General features: G+C 53.9%; 2 protein-coding genes across 2 annotated transcripts; both read right to left on the bottom strand.

Annotated features, from left to right (window-relative positions):
- Nucleotides 1-4997: 4997 nt before the first annotated feature.
- Nucleotides 4998-14289, bottom strand: ATF6B (activating transcription factor 6 beta). Its single transcript, XM_065884754.1, is given in 19 exon segments — nucleotides 4998-5017; nucleotides 5020-5226; nucleotides 5746-5830; nucleotides 5972-6083; nucleotides 6306-6376; nucleotides 6580-6661; nucleotides 6847-6954; nucleotides 7116-7295; nucleotides 7748-7839; nucleotides 7932-8117; nucleotides 8780-8913; nucleotides 9075-9206; nucleotides 9297-9432; nucleotides 9573-9658; nucleotides 12550-12685; nucleotides 13200-13291; nucleotides 13538-13616; nucleotides 13755-13834; nucleotides 14208-14289. Coding segments are annotated over 19 exon segments (2100 nt in total).
- Nucleotides 14290-14846: 557 nt separating this feature from the next.
- On the bottom strand, nucleotides 14847-16361 carry FKBPL (FKBP prolyl isomerase like). Its single transcript, XM_065886182.1, has 2 exons — nucleotides 16153-16361; nucleotides 14847-15978 (listed from the first exon to the last, which is right to left on the bottom strand). The coding sequence occupies exon 2, from the start codon at nucleotides 15902-15904 to the stop codon at nucleotides 14870-14872; it is 1035 nt and encodes a 344-aa protein (XP_065742254.1). The 5' UTR covers nucleotides 15905-15978; nucleotides 16153-16361; the 3' UTR covers nucleotides 14847-14869.
- Nucleotides 16362-16432: the final 71 nt, after the last annotated feature.

Here is a 16432-nt window from a genome sequence, read left to right as displayed (position 1 = left end):
TCGTGGGTGTGGTGATCCTGGGTCAGGGCGTGCTGGCCCAGCACCTGGCTGTGCCCTATGTCCCGTGAACTCCCAGTGGCTGAGGGCGAAGGCTTGCATGTTCCCTCACGTGGGTGTCCCTGTGTGTCCGTGTGTCTGGGTGTGTGTGCGGCTGTTTTTTTTTTTTTACTGGCTTTGATGGGGAGGATGAAATCAGCTTCTTGGATAGAGCTGGGCTCAGCTTCCTTCCTCTGCCTTGGCCCGAAGCCCCCAGAGCCTGGAATAGGTAACAGCTTCCCTCAGATCTCCAGGCAGGGGTTGGGGGAAAGGAGATGAAAGGACGAAGGAGGGTCTGAAACAGCATTATGTGGAGAGAGCAGACTGCAGAGAACAGATATTCTCTGATACCCCAGATTCTAGTAATTCTAATGGTCATATCCTTTTTTTTTTTTCTTTTTGGTCCTATACCCTGTCTTTATTTTTTATTTTTATTTAAATTTTTATTTAATTTATTTTTTTGGCCACACCACATGGCATGTGGGATCCTAGTTCCCCAACCCGGGATCGAACCCACACCCCCTGCAGTGGGAGCATGGAGTCTTAACCACTGGACCGCCAGAGAAGTCCCTTGGTTTTATTATTTAGGAAATATGGTCACCACAGGTATACTTGGCCCAGACAGTGGCCAGAAGACCCTGGAGAGAAAGAAGCAAGAGCTGAAAGGATGGCCCTGGGGTGTTTTTGAAGTCCACTTCTGAGGAGAGACGGGATGCCAGAGTCAGAGAAGGGTGCGGGACTCCAGACATTCACAAGCTCACCGGGCATTAGAAGAAGCCACTGGAGGCCTGACAGACATAATTCCAGGTTCTGAGATAATCATTATCCAAAATGTCATCCACGCCCTGGATTTCAGGCTCTTGGAGGAGCTTATGTCTTATATATGTTTGCATTTTATCAGAAAAGCACTGGGCCTCGCATAGAGCAGGTGCTTCATAAACGCCTGTCAAGGGCTTCCCTGGTGGCACAGTGGTTAAGAATCCGCCTGCCATTGCAGGGGACACGGGTTCGAGCCCTGGTCCAGGAAGATCCCGCACGCTGCGGAGCGATTAAGCCCGCGCTCCACCACAAGAGAAGCCACCGCAGTGAGAAGCTCACCCAGCGCAACGAAGAGTAGCCCCCGCTCTCCACAACTAGAGAAAGCCCGCGCAACTAGAAAAAAAAATTTTATAACTAAAATAAATAAATAAATGCCTGTCAATACTGAGCTGTGAAATGACTGGGAGAGGAGGGTGTGGCAAGAGTGTCTGGCAGGGAGCCCCAGGGCAAAGGCAGGGAAGTCCAGTGGTCAGAGCCGGCTTGCCTTCACTGAGGTGTCTCAGGCGATGGGCAGAAAGAAAGGCTGGGGTCTTAGCAAGAGCCGTCTGCATGCTCTGGCTATTCTCTGAATCCTCAGTCCAGGTGTCTTCAGCTCTGGGCCTCCATCCTTGAATGAAGCTCCAAGTTCCTGTCCTACCCTCAGGAGGATAAGGGATAAAAGGTACAGCAAGGAAGGAAAGGGAAAGCCCCTTAAGGAGGAGTCAAGGAAGACACAGAAGAGTAAGGGCAACTGAGGGCAAGGGCCTGAAGGATGGGGAGAGGGAGCAAAGAGAGGCCAGGGGCTGCGATCCAAGGAAGCAGTCCCAGACTCGGGAAGATAGAAAACATTTGTACTGGGCTTCCGTTTACAAAGCCCTTCCTACACCGCAGCACGTTATTAATCCCACTTTGTGCTGAGGAAACAGAGGCTCTTAGATATTAAGGGACTTGTCCTGGGGACTTCACTAGTGGTGGTGAAGGTGGGCCTCAGCCCAGGTTTTCTGATTTCAAAGCCTGTATTCCTCCCCTCCCACAAGAACAGCCCCAGAGAGACTGAAGACTTAGGGAAGAAATAAATGAAGGGGCTTCCGGTGGACTTGTTTGAGAAGAAAGGGTGGGTGATGTGGATTTTTGAAACTTCTTTCCGCATCCAGTTTTTATGTAGATTCAGAAGAAATTGCCAAGTATAAGTCAGGGGGCGGGCAATGCTCCATTATTGAGATCTGGGGGGAGGGAGATGGTGAGGAAGGGGAATGTGGAGAGAAAAGATTGAGCCTGAGATTAAAGATGGGAGAGAACTAAGAGGTCGGGGCTGAAAAGGGGGCAAGAGAGCCACAGGAGGAAGGGTCTGGACCCTTAAAACTTCCTTTGCCTGGAGACATGGGTGTAGGGCAAAGGGAGGGGGGAGGACATTTCTATCTCATGACAAAAGAAAGTCACACAATTATTTTGTTCTCTGCTCTGGGGCGGGTGGGCGCCCATATTTACCAGAGGGACCGAGGTCGCTGTAGCAACCACACATCTGGGCCCCGGAATCCAGATGTGCTATATCCAGAAGCCATAGCAGAACGATGAGGCAAACATGTGAGGCTCTCCAGTGCTGGCCCCACAGCTGGGAAGAGGACAGAGGACCGGAGTGGGGAGGTGAAGGGAGAAGGGGGGTCAGAAGGAGGAGGAGAGGGCTGAGGCGGGGAGAAGAGAGGAAGTCATGGAAGGGGACAGGGAATGTGGACAAAGGAGTGGAAAGGGCCATGGAAACGGGGTGGTGCACACAGGGTTCGCAGCAGGAGGAGATGAGAAGACCCAGAAAAAAGAAAGGGAGCAGACAGTGAAGCAGAGGGGGAGGAAGGGAAAAATACAAAAACAAACAGGTGAACAAAGAATAAAGGGTCTGAAAGAGAAGGTGATGACTCGTGGTGGGTAGAGGGCAAAGAAAGGCAGGAAAGAAGTCTAGAGAAAAAGAAGAGGGAGAGACAGTGGGTCAGGGGTGATAAGAGGAACGAAGGGCAGACTCTGAGGAAGGAAAGCAGCAGAACTGAAAGATAAAGAGGGTCTGAGCCAGAAGGGGGCCAACAGGAGGTGCAGGAGTGACAATGGCCAGCATGCTGCGGTGGCCTTCGACGGGGCTGCAGCTGGAGACCCACGTGGGCCTGAAGGGCGGCAGACTGACCTGCCTTCCCCCTCCACAGCACACCCACTCTCCACGCCTCTCCTGGTCCTTCCCACCACCCATGCCCTTGGCCAAGAGAGTCTGACTCTCGGTTCACACCACAGTGCCAGCTGTCCCTTGCCACTAAGCCAGAGGAGCTGTATGCCCCACCCCAGAGCACCCAGTCTGAGATGCCAGTACTTCAAGCACTTTCCTGAGCTGGGGTCAGGAAAGAGAAAAAGTGATGGGACAATGAAACAGTGATGGACCCAGATGGGAGAAAAGCGGAACTGAGGAGAAAAGGACAATGTAAATGGAGGGAGAAAAGAGCAGGGGAGGAGAGAAAAGTGTGTCCACTAAGGACCAGGCAGCCTGCATGTCATTTTTCCTCCCCACATCAACCCTGAGAAGTAGGTAGGAGTACCCCATTTTACAGATGAGGAAACTAAGGCTCAGAGTGTTTGTTACCTACCAAGGACACCCACTAACAAAAGGCAAAGCAGGGACTCCAACTCAGGTGCTCTGCCTGCAAAATCCCTGTTCTCCTTGCACTCACTGCCTGGATAAGGCTGGAAACGGCTGGAGGGACCTTGGGACAGGAAGTGCTGGCGGAGGAGCCAGGGCTGCCCTCTGGAGGGAGGAGAGGCCTAGTTCCTGGGGGCCCTAGGTTCCAGGTTGCCATAGTTACTTGGTCTGTTTTCACCCCAAACACAGTAATGGGGAAGCGGGGGAGCCTGGCTGAACACGTGAGGTTCTTCCCGCTTTCAGCCCTCGGCTTATGGCCCGGGCAGCCCCTGTCCAGCCACCTGGGCATTGAGCCCAGGCCTAGCCCACACCCCTCCCGCTGACCCAGGACACTCCTGCAGGGCCAGGCCCGTGGTGCTGCTGGACAGGAGCTGCTGATGGGGATCCCCCCCAGGCTGAGTGAGACTCGGCCCCTCACACGTTGCCCTGTTCCCCTTCCTCCTAATTAGAAAACACAGCCTTTCCTGCTGGCCCCATGCTCCTCCTTTTCTTTCAACTGGACTCTCATGTTTCAGTTTCCTCCAGTTTAGGGCTAAGGAGATGCTCCTCAACGTGCCCCTTCCCTCCAAACACTGCCCCCTTCTCCACTGTGTCTCCTCCTTTCTGGGCTCACAGCCCCTGGCCCCATCTCCACTGTTAGTTCAAGCTGCTAGTCCTGGAAAGCAAGGTGGGGGAGAACCTGCAAGAACGCAGAGGACCCAGGGAGGACGCTCACCCTGAAGGGCGTGGGGCCCCCTGTCCTTCCTGTTTACTCAGACACATTCTGGGATCTGCATCCTCCAGCCTGTCACGCCATGGGACAGCCCTCCCCCACTCCCCCACTCCCCCGCTCCCCCACTAGACAGCAGACATACCCGCGTTGCAGGAGTGGGGATAAGGGGATGACGTGAGCTCTGCGATCACACACCCACCCCACCCCAGAGCCAGCCATGTCTTCAGTACTTGATTCTCTGAACCCTGGCCCTATGCAAGTCACTTTCCCCAGAATTCCCCGTCACGAGCCAGTTAGGCAGGCACCATTCCTTCAACTCTCTCCAAGTTGTTTATTTAATAATAAAAAAGAAGATATGCACATACATACACCTGACCTCCCTCCACCTCTCCTCCTTGACTCTCAGGAACTAGCTCCAAAATGTAAAAACTTCCCTAGTCCTGCCTGGGGACTAAATTCCCACCTCCACCCCCCAAACAGAAACAAAAGAATAAAGAGTGTACAGGAGCCCACCTACCCCAATACTTAAGCTCATTCAACACCCTCAAAGAAAGAAGCAGGGACACGGGGTTCACAGAAATGAGGAGCCCTATATTCCAAAAAGGGGTGAGAAGAGAGGAAAACTTCCCCCCACCTCCAAATAAGTGCTTAACCCCCATACCCTGTCTTTCCTTTACCAATTGCCCCCAGCCCAGGGATCAGGAAAATTCGAAACAGTCCCACTTGGTCGCCCCCACCCCCTGCCCCCCAGTTCTAAGTCAGTGTGAGTCGTAGAGGTCAGGGATGATTGAGGTAGAGGGCTGACGGGCGGCCTGGTGGGCCTGGCTGGCTGCAGAAGCTGGCAAGGGGCCACCTGTGGCATTGCCCGGGCTTGAGGACGGCTGTTTTCGGAGTGAGGGGGGCACCGTGGAGGTCTTGATGTGGATCACCCTGGTGTCCATGACCTCACACTCGATCTGCATCATCTCCTCATAGTCTCCCGGGGGCCCCCGGCCTGACAGGGTCTCTGCGAGAAGCGGGGAGTTAGGGAAGAGGAGAAGGGGGAGGCAGACGGAGAGGAGGGGTCAGAACGGTAGAGGTGGACAGTGGGGGAAGGGCAGTGGCGAGGAAGCAGAGCCCCAGTGGGAGTTAAATGAGAGGGGAGGGAGGGAGGTGGCGCAGGGGGAAGGAAGGAAGTCGGGAGACAAATGACACTGATGAGTGTGAGGTCACAGGGGAGAGGACAGCAAGAGAACAAAAAGAAGAGGCCGGCAGGCTCCCAGCCCACAGCCCTCTGCCCGCACACCCTAAGCAGCTTCACCGAGGGAGGACCCGCACCTTCATCTTCCTCCCAGCAGTGTCCTGCATTTTATTTTTCTCTCCAGACATTTCTGGCTTCTTCTCACCCATGCATCTAGCATCTCTCTAGAATTACCACTCCTGTCCCCATCTCCCCCCTCAACTCCTCATGCTGGGTCTCCCCACTGGAACTTCCTTGTTCCTCTATTTCAGGACCCCTCCCCACACTGGGCAGAGAAAGAATTACCATTGGGGGCCATGGCGGGCATCACCAGGGACATCTTGGGCCGAGAGGTCTTGTTGTGGCTGATGGCTGGGAGCAGCAAGTGGTCCTGGGAAACAGAGGGGCCAGGCTGGGAGGGTGGAGGAAAAGATGTTGACAGGCTCCCCGGCCCTACTCTACAGCCTCAACCTGCAGGCAGACTGCTGGGGAACCCAGGGTGACGGGGATGGGGCCAGGAGGAGAAACTCACCCTTCGGAAGGAGACAACATAAAATGTGTCTTCCCGTCGGTCAATTGCATCCAGGAACTCTGGCTGCGAACGGTCTGGTTGACGATATAGCTGCAGCTGGCCCACAGCATCCCTAGGTGGGCAGGGAAATGGGATTGGCGAGGAACTAAGCCCAGTGCCCAGTTCCCAGTGCGGAAGGGGGAAAGGATGAGAGAAAGACAGGAGACCCCCAGGGGATAAGGGGAGCATCACGCCATTGGTGGCAATGATGATGAGCACAGGACAGCTCCTGAGGGTATAGCTCTTTAGGGTGGAACCTCACTTAACAAATAAGTGCCCCCCCCCCAAGACTCACCTTTCTGGGGGCCCAGGGGGTTGGGTGGGGACTGCCTTAACTGGAGGCAACTTCTTCCATAGCTGAGACTTCTGGAAGGAGAAGTATCTGAGGATTTGAAGAGGGTGGAGGAAAAAGGGAAAAGAAACAGACAGCCCCTGGGAGCTGACGCCACCGCACACCCACCCTCCTACTGCCCCCAAAGCCCCATAACAAGATGCCCTCTTAAAATCCCCAGGACATTCAGCCCTTGTTTTCAAGTGGCTTTCCTTGAACCAGCCCCACCCCCTCCTACCTGTCTCTCCTGTGGCCTCTGGGGCATCTTCCGCCGGCCTCTCTGGTGGCGTTGGACCCAGCCGCTCAGCTCATCAGCAAGCCTGGGCAAGCAGAGGACGGGTAAAACCTCTGTGCCAGGCCAAGACTCCCACTCTCCTCGCCCACACATAGGAGGGAAGAGAGAGGGCACAGAGAGCTGGTGCTTCAGCACACAGTGACAGCCAGGCTGTCTGCGGAGGGGCCTCGGGACAAGAGGGAAGACACCCCAGTTGTGAATGCCCCACACCTCAGGGACTCGGTTCTGTTGAAGTGCCGGCAATCAGAGGAGAGGAAGAGCTGGTCCAGGTCTCTCAGCAGCAGCTCCTTGGTGCCCCCAGGGAAGGCTGTCAGGTTCCTGGAGTGAGGCAGGGACGAGGCAATGACCTGAGGCTGCCCAGTGCTCTCCCATCAACGGAGAAGGTCATGCTGGCAAGAGAGCAACTCCAGCTCCCCTCAAAAGGAAAGGTCACTCTGGGGGAGAAGACACACTCAAAAGAGAGAGGGCCCTCTCCTCACCTGAAACTTGGCTGGCCCGTGGAGCTGGGCTGGGTCTCCTTGGGACCCTGGGAGGGATGCTGGGGGTGCTCGACTCTGTGAACTGGCTCTTGCGCCGAGAACTCCAGCAAGTGTCTCTGGGGTCGAGGCTCCTCTCTGCTCATCCGAGGAGAGATGGGAGCTGGAGGAGGCTCACTGATGCTGTGGATAGGAAAGGACAGAGCACGAGGAAGAATTCCAGCTTTACTGAGGGGCTAGTTAAGGGGGAGGGCTCTACAGATAGCCCGCCTGGTTCCGATCTGTGCTACGAGACTGAATCTCTTCATCTGTAGGACGGAAAGAGAGAAGTCCCTACGCATGGAGCCAGAAAACATGAGGAAAGGTGAGTGCTTAACCAAGGGCCCAGAACTCACTAAGCACTTAATAGTCACTATCTTTATCAATGTCCTCACCACCATCTCCTCCAGGACGTAACACTTATGAGAGCAATGAGGGAACAAGAAGGGACTGACTGGATACACGCACCATCAGTGCCAAGGACATCAGAGCTGTCTGTGTGCAAGTAATGAAAGTGACTGTGCCAGAGCAGGCAATCAGGCAGCCGGCGGGTGGGCTCCACCCAGAAGGCTCTGGGGAGGCAACGAGGGTCTCACCTGACAGGCCCAAAGTTGAAGGCAATGAAGAGAAGGAAGACCATGATGCAGACCACCTTCCTGTTTCCAGACCCTAACTTGAGCTCGCTGTTCTAAGATGCAGAGAAAGAGAGAAGCCAGAGAGGGGGAGTCATCCCAAGGAGCCCGTACTCCCACGGGTCTCCCAAGGACACCCGGGTCTTACCTCAGCCAGCAGGGCCTCCAGCCGCCGGCGGAGGGCAGCATTCTCCCGCCGGAGCTGCTGGTTGTCGGCCAGCACAGCCTGCAGCCGAGCTTCCAGCCCCTGCAGATACTCCTTCTTCTTCCTCCGGGACTGGCAGGCCGACTCCCGGTTCTTGATCATTCGCTGCTGCCGCTTCAGCAGCTTTGCCTGGGCACAAAAGGGTCAGAGAGAGAGGGAAAGAGGGGAGGGAGAGGGGCATCACACCCTCCAACTCCAGGGACCGATCACCCAGAGCTCACAGGGGCCACTCTCCTGCCTTCCTAACCTCTACCTACAGAGCCAGAGAGAGGTTCTCCCTCTCTGCCAAAACATTCCAGGGAAGGGGCCCTTCTCTCAACCACTCCCTAATGCTGTTCCTCAGCACTGAGAGAAGTTAGACTATAGGAAGAACTTCCCCCATCCTGGTTCTTGGTGGAACCTCAGTTCCTTTCCTTGATGGGTGGTCTTCCTTCTTCTCAATTCTCCTTTTTAGTACCCGAAGTTGACGCTTGCTAAAATTAGAGAACAGTTTACCTGGTCTTCCCCTAGGAAGAAGCCTCCCTCTTCTCTAACACAGGATGACTCCCCTGACTTTGATGTACTAAGACCACGCCCACCTCTCCATCTGCAGCGGTAGCAAACCCAAGGATCCTAAAACTACACGGAGTAGATACTCATATATAAAAGAGGTCCACGTTAACCTTCAGGACCATCTTACGGGCCTGCTTCCTCACTTTTTGCTCCCTTCTCACTCCACAGTTCTCTCTCACGACAGTTCTCTTCTCTTCCCATTACTAGCCCTACTCCTCTCCTCCCCAGTAAATGCTTACATCCACCTCAGGCGGGCAGGAGTTCCCAGGCATAGGAGCTGGAACAATGCTCTTCCTCTCAGGCCGTGGAGCAGGGGGGGTCAGTCCCTCAGGCTGGACTCGAATAGCACCTTGGATGAGAACAACTGGGGACACTGGGGCAAGTGGACAGGAGAAGGAGGTCAGAGAGCTGGAAGTCAAGTGGGTTCCTTGTGTCCACACCCACACCTGAGCACCCAAGTGTCGGGAGGCTCAATGGCTGTGAGCCCCCTGAGAAGGTCAATCCAGGCCACCTCCTTCTCTCCTTCTTTAGTACCTGGGGGTGGCTGGACAAGGGGCTGCAAAAGGACAGTGGTGCTGGGAGGCACAGCTCTCGGTGGCATCGGGACAGTGGTTATCACCACAGGTTTGGGCTGCAGTGGTGGCTTCCGGGCGGGCAGGGGTTTGCCTGAAGGAAGGTGAAAGGAAGGAAGGAAGAAGAAATGTCAGGACTATAGGCCTCTTGCGAGAGACGCCAGGTGTCAGGAGGCCTCATTACCTGAGGAGCCATCAGAGGACAGGCCCATGCTGATCTGGACAGCTCCAAGTGGGGGGCCTGAGACATCCCGCAAGAGACACCCTTGAGGGGATGGGGACTCTGTCTTCACTTCCAGTACCTCCTCTCCTATAAAAGCCTACGTGGGGCATTCCAGAAGATATGTGAGTCAGGAGGAGTGCTGAGGAGACGGAGCTGAAGAAGAGAAAGCTCTCACACCTCTGAGAGCCAGAAGGAACGCACCGGCGTGCTGGAGGGAGGAAGGAAGTGGATGCTCACCTGGTTGGGGGACTCCGCAGAGAGCAGGGAAGCCTCTGAGTTGATGGAGGAAGATGGAGAGACAGGCTCTATCTTAATCTGGACATCTGCGGAACAGTGGGATGAGACAAAAAGCTGGATATCAGACAAACACTGAAGGAGAAGAGAGCTAAGATGGGGAAATGGGAGACATGGTCATTTCTCCTTGTACCTGCAAGGAAAACTCTTCTGGCCCAGGAGGGCAATCCAGAGGAGGGGCACCATGGAGCTGCTAATCTGCGGCCTCTCCTCCTACCTCTTTACCCAGGACTCCCTTTCTCCTTCCGTGGCCCCTATCAGTTGTTTTCACCGCTGCTCAGCTTCCCTAAAGGCTGTCCCTGTGCTTCTGCTCTCCCTCTTTCTTCCTCACACACCTTGTCCATTCACATGGAGGAGGCCCAAGCAGGAGGATTCGGCAGCATTCGTAAGGGCCCAGATTCCTGTCTGGCTGGATTTCCACCTCATCCTGGCCCAACGCGATCACGCATTGCCACACTGACAACTGCCCAGTCTGCATCTCTACCCTTGACTGCCCCCCTGCACCCTGATCCTGACTCCCAAGCTGCCTGCTGGTCACTTCCTTTCTCAAGCCTCGCCGTTCACCCAAATTCAACTGGCCTTAAACAGGGCTCACTGCTTGTCCCTTCATACAGATTCTCTTCCTTCTGTCAGCCTTCAAAGCTCAGTCACCTCTGAGCCTTCATGGCTTCTGTTAAACCTATCTATAAAAATAAAAATAAAAACAAAGAAAAAAAAACCTATCTATAAGACCTGTTGATTGCCCCATGTAGGTGAACTCGTCCGAGGGCCAGATTCAGCCCTGAGGTCGATGGTCCGCTACTACCTCTGGTCCACAGCACGCATTTTGATACTTAACTATATGATTGCCACTACTGCTATTTCAAAATGTCATAACTACTTATATATTTTGATAGGTAATACAGTCATATGATACAAAATCCCAAAGGAAGGAAGGGGAATTCAGTGAAAAGGAAATTTCATTCCCTTGTCAACCAGACACCCAGATCCCCTCCTCAGAGGTGACCACTGTTTGAGCTATTAACCATGTGTTATAAACCTCATGAAACTCTCCAAAAGCAAGGATTATGTCTTATGCTTCATGTCTATCAAAGTGATGGGTAAAGTACAGGCCCTCAAAAAATACCTAAATACCAGGGGAGACTCTGACTCCAAAACCACTATCCTTTGCAAAACCATCAATAATCTTTTCGCTGTTATAGACTTTTCAATCCGTATTTTGTTTGTCCTCTTTGTAACATTTAATCGTATGCTGGATATGAGCTGTTTGTCCCTCTAAATCCACTCTCCATCTTTCCCTGCCCTACTCTGAGGCCCGGGGGAAAACATGAATGGAGTGCACCTTGGGGCTTTCTTGCCTTCTAGCTTCTCGTTAAAGTTCAACCAAAGGGAGGCGGTGCTAGGAAACCCTGAAGTCGCTTTGAAATCAATAATCAACATGGGGGCTTCCCTGGTGGCGCAGTGGTTGAGAGTCCGCCTGCCGATGCAGGGGACACGGGTTCGTGCCCCCGTCTGGGAGGATCCCACATGCCGCCGAGCGGCTGGGCCCGTGAGCCATGGCCGCTGAGCCTGCACGTCCGGAGCCTGTGCTCCGCGACGGGAGAGGCCACAACAGTGAGAGGCCCGCGTACCGCAAAAAAATAAAATAAAATAAAATAAATAAAATAACCAACACGTCCCAAACTGAATTCACCACGTGCTCCCTGACCAGCGGGCTCCTGCTCCTGCAGGCTCTATCCAGTGGTCGGTACCCTCACCCACCGGGTGGCTGCCCTAGCCAGAAACCCAGGCACACTCTTTCACCCCTATCTCTCTTCAACGCCCAGGGGGGTCACTGCACTCATCCATTCTAATTCATGCTTCCTCAAATCTGCCTTCTTCTCAGCAGCTGAGTATCTTACTTGATTAACCGCATGAACCTCTTTCTTGGTCCTCCTTCTGCTTCCAGTCCTATGTCTCTGCAATCCACTCTCTACTCTGCCACCAGAGTCCTCTTCCTAATAATATTGCTCTCCTGCTTGACTCTTCAAAGGCTCCCAACTGCCCACAGGAAAAAAGCTAAGAGTCCCTTAGCAGGGTTCCTACCTGGCCCTGCAGCCTCTGCATCTCCTGGCCCTTCTTTACTACCCCACCTCACATCCTCTCTAAAGAGATGCAGGTTCCTTACAAACACAACCAGTCCCCACGTTCTCCTTCTGGCTAATTCCTATGTGTCCTTTGAAACTCGGCTCAGGAAACCCCTCCGCCTAGAGTACACCCTTGAGCCAGCCCCAATCGGGTGAGAGGCCCCCTCTTGTGAGCTTTCAGGGTGCCTGTGACAGGCTCTATCCTAGAATTAGTACACCTTGCTTGGCTTTCTTCCCCCCACCACACTACAGGGGCCTCAAGTCAGTGTGGTGGTTAACGTGTTCTTCACCTTTGCAACTCCAGCACCGTGTCCAGTATCTGGCATGGAGTAGCTGCTCAATAAACATATAAGAGTAACTAAACTCAATAACGCTTTTCAAAACAGCACAAACAATGTTACTTGTAGAATCCAGGAGTTGGGTATATGGTATTCCAACTTTTCTGTATAATAAAACCTTCAGGGGGAAAGTCACATAGATAAAAATGCCCTAAACTGTCTGCAAGTTTATGCAAAGCAACAGGAAGTTAAATCACACAACAGGTGACTAGGAACAAGAAAAGAAAGAAAAATCATCCCCATTTCTTCCGTGCTTCGCTGGCTGTGATTTCCTGAAATCCTCCCTCCCGCTCCCGGCCTCTCTCCTTGTTATCTGCCATTTCTCCTCCCCACCTTTTCCCCCCCGTCCTGCTGACTGCACTCCCGCTTCCCATACACACGTGCGCGTGCATGTGTGTACATGCATACATACACTCTACCTTGGTAAAGCCTGAGGATGGTGCAGGCTCTTATTACCTGAGGCATCATCAGAGGTGGGGCCCACATTGATCTGGACGGTTTCAAATGCGGATGTTGGATCATCTCCCAGGAGGCAGAGTGAGGGTGTCAAGGACTCTGACTTCACGACCAGCACCTCCCCTACACCAGAGGCCTGGGTATGAGTCAGGGTAAAGCAGGGGGGACAGAAACGAGGAAAGAAAACAAAGGACATGTTGAGAGTAAGAGCAAGAACAAAAGCTTTCGAGTTTACAAATCACCAATTACTTGACATTCATACTCAGCATCTCCCTAGGCTGTGTCTGGCCCCTGGTTCTCTCTTTCTATTTTATTCCTGGGAGGGGTGATGAAGTCTCATGATTTCAAATATTGCCTTCGAGTGGACAAGAAAAGTTCCAGAATTCTCAGCAGTTAACAACTCTCTTCTTCCCAGGCCCCCCATGGCTGCCACATTTCTCTGTATATTAAAAAACTCCACCTTCAACCCTAGACAACCAAAGAATGGAAATGTGAAAAATGAGGATATAAAAGAAATGGCAAAGGCAGAAAAGAAGCCTCCCACCAACACCCCATGACTCACAGCACACAAATCATTTCCTCAGCATCTATAGGTGAAGTCGAGGGAGCTGAGTCCCTGCCACAGACAGTAGGAGGGAGATGACTCTCACCTGGCTGGAGGGCTCTGCAGAAAGGCGCGAGGATTCAGAGCTGAGGGAGGAGGAAGAGGAGGGGGAGGATGGCTCAGACTTCACCTGAAGATCTGGAGAGAAAGGGGTTAGAAAATAACCTGGAAGCAGAGCCTGACAAGAGTCCAAAAAGTGCCCAGGATTATGGGGTAAGGACCCCTCACTGGGGCAAGGGGGAACGAACACATAAAGAATCAAAGAGGGAGAAGAGTACGCAGGCAATCAGGTGGAGGAAGCGTGAGGATAAGAGGAACTGCAGTTTCTGGGAAACAACGGAAGCTCAGGGTTTCTGGATGAGGGAATCACACAGGGTAGCTTACCTGGGAAGATAGGCAGAGAGTCCCAGGGGGGTTCAGGAGGGCTGACATCCATCCCCAAATCCAGGGAACTGCTGCCAAACTGAATAAGGGAGCATATTAGATGGCAAGAGTGTGAGGATGAAGGGGTGGCTCCAGATGACCTCAGGCCTAGGGATGAGTCCTGGTTCTGCGACCACCCTCACCCACCAAGGGTAAAGGCCAAGCTGGGGAGCGATACCGGGACATCCTGCTCCGGGCAAAGGAAGAGCTGCGTCTGCTCCTCGGCCACTTCATCCAGGCCGGTGTATAAGGTGCTGTCTGCAAGAGGTGCGGAGGGTCGGGGGGTCTTCCGGTAGCGCAGCTTTCGGATCCACACAAAGCCCTCGACCCATCCCTCATTGGCTCGGCTCGGTCAGACCCACCGCCCGCCCACTTGAAAAGTGATATAGCCAAAGAACTTCAGCCCCTCCCTCCCCGACCCCGGAACAACTCCATATTTCCGCAGGAGCGGAGGTCTTCCCCAACTCCCGCATCCCCCGAAAGCACAACTAGCCTCCCGTTCCGCCCTCTTTCAGATGGTGCATTCCGTATTTGCCCAGCCTTCCTCTTTGGGCCTCCGCTTCCTCCTGCGTGCCTCAGGGTCACAGTACGCCACAGCCCTTTCCCCTCCCCGAGGCCTCACTCCGCGCACCCCAGTCCTCCGGGCTCAGCAAATTGTCGGTGAAAAAGCGCGTCGGGTCCGCAATCTCGCTGAGGAGCATCAGCTCCGCCATCTTTCCCCCCCGCCCCCCCAACCATGAGACGGCTCCCAAGGCCCGCCTCTCCCCATCATCAACTAATCAGTTGGCTCTTAAAAAAAAGGGGGCGGCCCGGAAGCTCTACCGACCAGTAAGAGACCTGGGCACTGAGCACATGAGTCAATAGAAGAGGAGGCTGTACAGGCCGGGCCAATGGGAGTGCGGCAGGAGGCTAGCACCTCCGCAGCATCGGGCAGTGAAATTTGCGCATGCGCCAAACAGGACCCAGCCTGAAAGCGCCTAGGAAATGGAGCTGCCAGGTTTCGAAGTTTCGCTGTACCCACCCAGCGTGTCCTAAATTTAGAAGTGTAGACGGCTTCTATTCATCTTCGGAGATGGATAAGCCCCCCAAAACACAGCACACGTGACCATATGGCTTTTTAATGGTAAAAGGGTAAAGGGGGACACTGAGACCACTGCTACCTCCCCTACGAAGGCAAAAGCTGCGAGTGGGATATGGGTGAAACCCTCCCTCTGGGCCACCCCCACCCCCCAAATCTCACGGCATAGACCACACTTCACAGGTTCCTGTTTCTTTTAAGGTTTTAACTTTTAATCAGCCAAACATCTTGCGCAGTCCCTGAGCCAGCCCTGCATCCTGTTTCTTTCCCTGAATGATCACCTTTCCCAGCTCCTCCTGGGCTGCCCGGTTTTTTGGGTCTACCGCCAGCACCTTCTTGAGGTCAGCAGTTGCTTTTTCCAGGTTCCCAAGAGCAGCCTGGGCAACCCCCCTTCGGTACAAGGCCTTTAAATGGCCAGGCTCCCGTTCCAGAACCCGGTCACAGCTCTGGGCTGCCAAATGGGGCTGCCCTAGCAGCAACTGACAGGCAGCCAGGTTGGCATGAAGGACAGTTCGTTCCGGAGAGCCAGGTGGGGGTAAAGTCAGCAACAGCCGAAGAGCCCGTCCATAGCATCGGGCAGCCGATTCAGGGTTCCCAGCTCGGAATAATTCTGTGCCTCTTGCACGTTCTTCCCTGGCCAGGGCCTCCTTCTCAGTGGCCTCCAGTTCCCAGGAGTCCCGGCCCTTGGTGAAGGAGGCCAGTGTGAGCCTGACAGGAGGTCCAGAGCACCCAGGGAGCTGAAGCTCTGCCTGCTCGCCTTGACACATGGACTCCAGGCATTTCTCTATGAGCTCCCCCCAGGTTTCTTCCCTCCATGGGCCTAACCCCATAGTTAGCTCTGTCCAGCCCTCTGGCAGCCCTGACCCCAAAGTAAATCCAAAAGCCTGTACCCGGCAGCGGGAGCCCAGCTTGGGTTTGTCCAAGCCATGGCCACGGATTATGATCTTCTTGACAAAGCTCCCATCCGGACAGTACCAGAGATCAGAGGCTTGAAGGGGCTCTGGCACCTCACTGGCTGATTCATGAGACTTAGAGTCTCCTTCAAGTCCAGCGGCCAGTTTTTCAGTTTCTTGAGGATTCTCTAGAATTTGGCTGTCTGAATCTGGGCTCACTCTGAGCTCAAGGATTTCAGTAGGAGGGTCTCGGGGCTGCTGCCTAATCTGAATAGTTAAATCAAGGTTCTTTTCCCATTGTTGCTGCGGTTGAGAGGTGTCCTTCTCTCCCACTGGATTGACTGGTGGCGTCTCCATTTAGGTACCTGGTCCTTTCCAATGTGGGTAAATAGTTTTGGTCAGAAAGGGATGGACCAGGTTCAGGTCCGCACCTGATTTAAAAAATATAAGTAAAAATAATGTCATTTGCAGGAATCTTATTTAGATTCCTTTCCCGGCTCGAGTCTCCGTTCCAGCCCCGAACTAACCCAGAACTATAAGTTCCACAATTCCCTGCGGCTTGGGTAGCCGTCCCAACTACGGACACCGATCGAGTCAAAAAGTACCTGGGCGGTCGAAGCGCCTCGCCTGGCGGCAACAGCCGGACCCTTCAAATCACCTCTCTTTCCGAAGCTAAGTGCTACTGAGGTACTGTCCTCGGAGTCTTGCCCCAGGCGGAGAGGACGGTCGGGGGTGGTGGTGGGTGGGCAGGGGACAGCTGGACAGATACACTGACGGCTAACCCTGGAGCCCGCGAGACAGCGAATCTAGTTAAAATCCTGGCGGCCAATCGGGAGGAGGGAGAAGTCAGGTTAGCCCGCCTTTTGGACGTGACGGCATTTCCCC

Source organism: Phocoena phocoena, chromosome 10 (assembly GCF_963924675.1).
Source record: "Phocoena phocoena chromosome 10, mPhoPho1.1, whole genome shotgun sequence".
In the NCBI taxonomy this organism is placed as follows: domain Eukaryota; kingdom Metazoa; phylum Chordata; class Mammalia; order Artiodactyla; family Phocoenidae; genus Phocoena; species Phocoena phocoena.
The sequence above is the reverse complement of the archived record's forward strand: the minus strand, read 5'-3'. Positions and strand labels throughout refer to the sequence as shown.

Excerpts from the sequence above, each read along its gene's own strand:
- FKBPL (XM_065886182.1), bottom strand. The coding sequence starts at position 15,904 with ATGGAGACGCCACCAGTCAATCCAGTGGGAGAGAAGGACACCTCTCAA.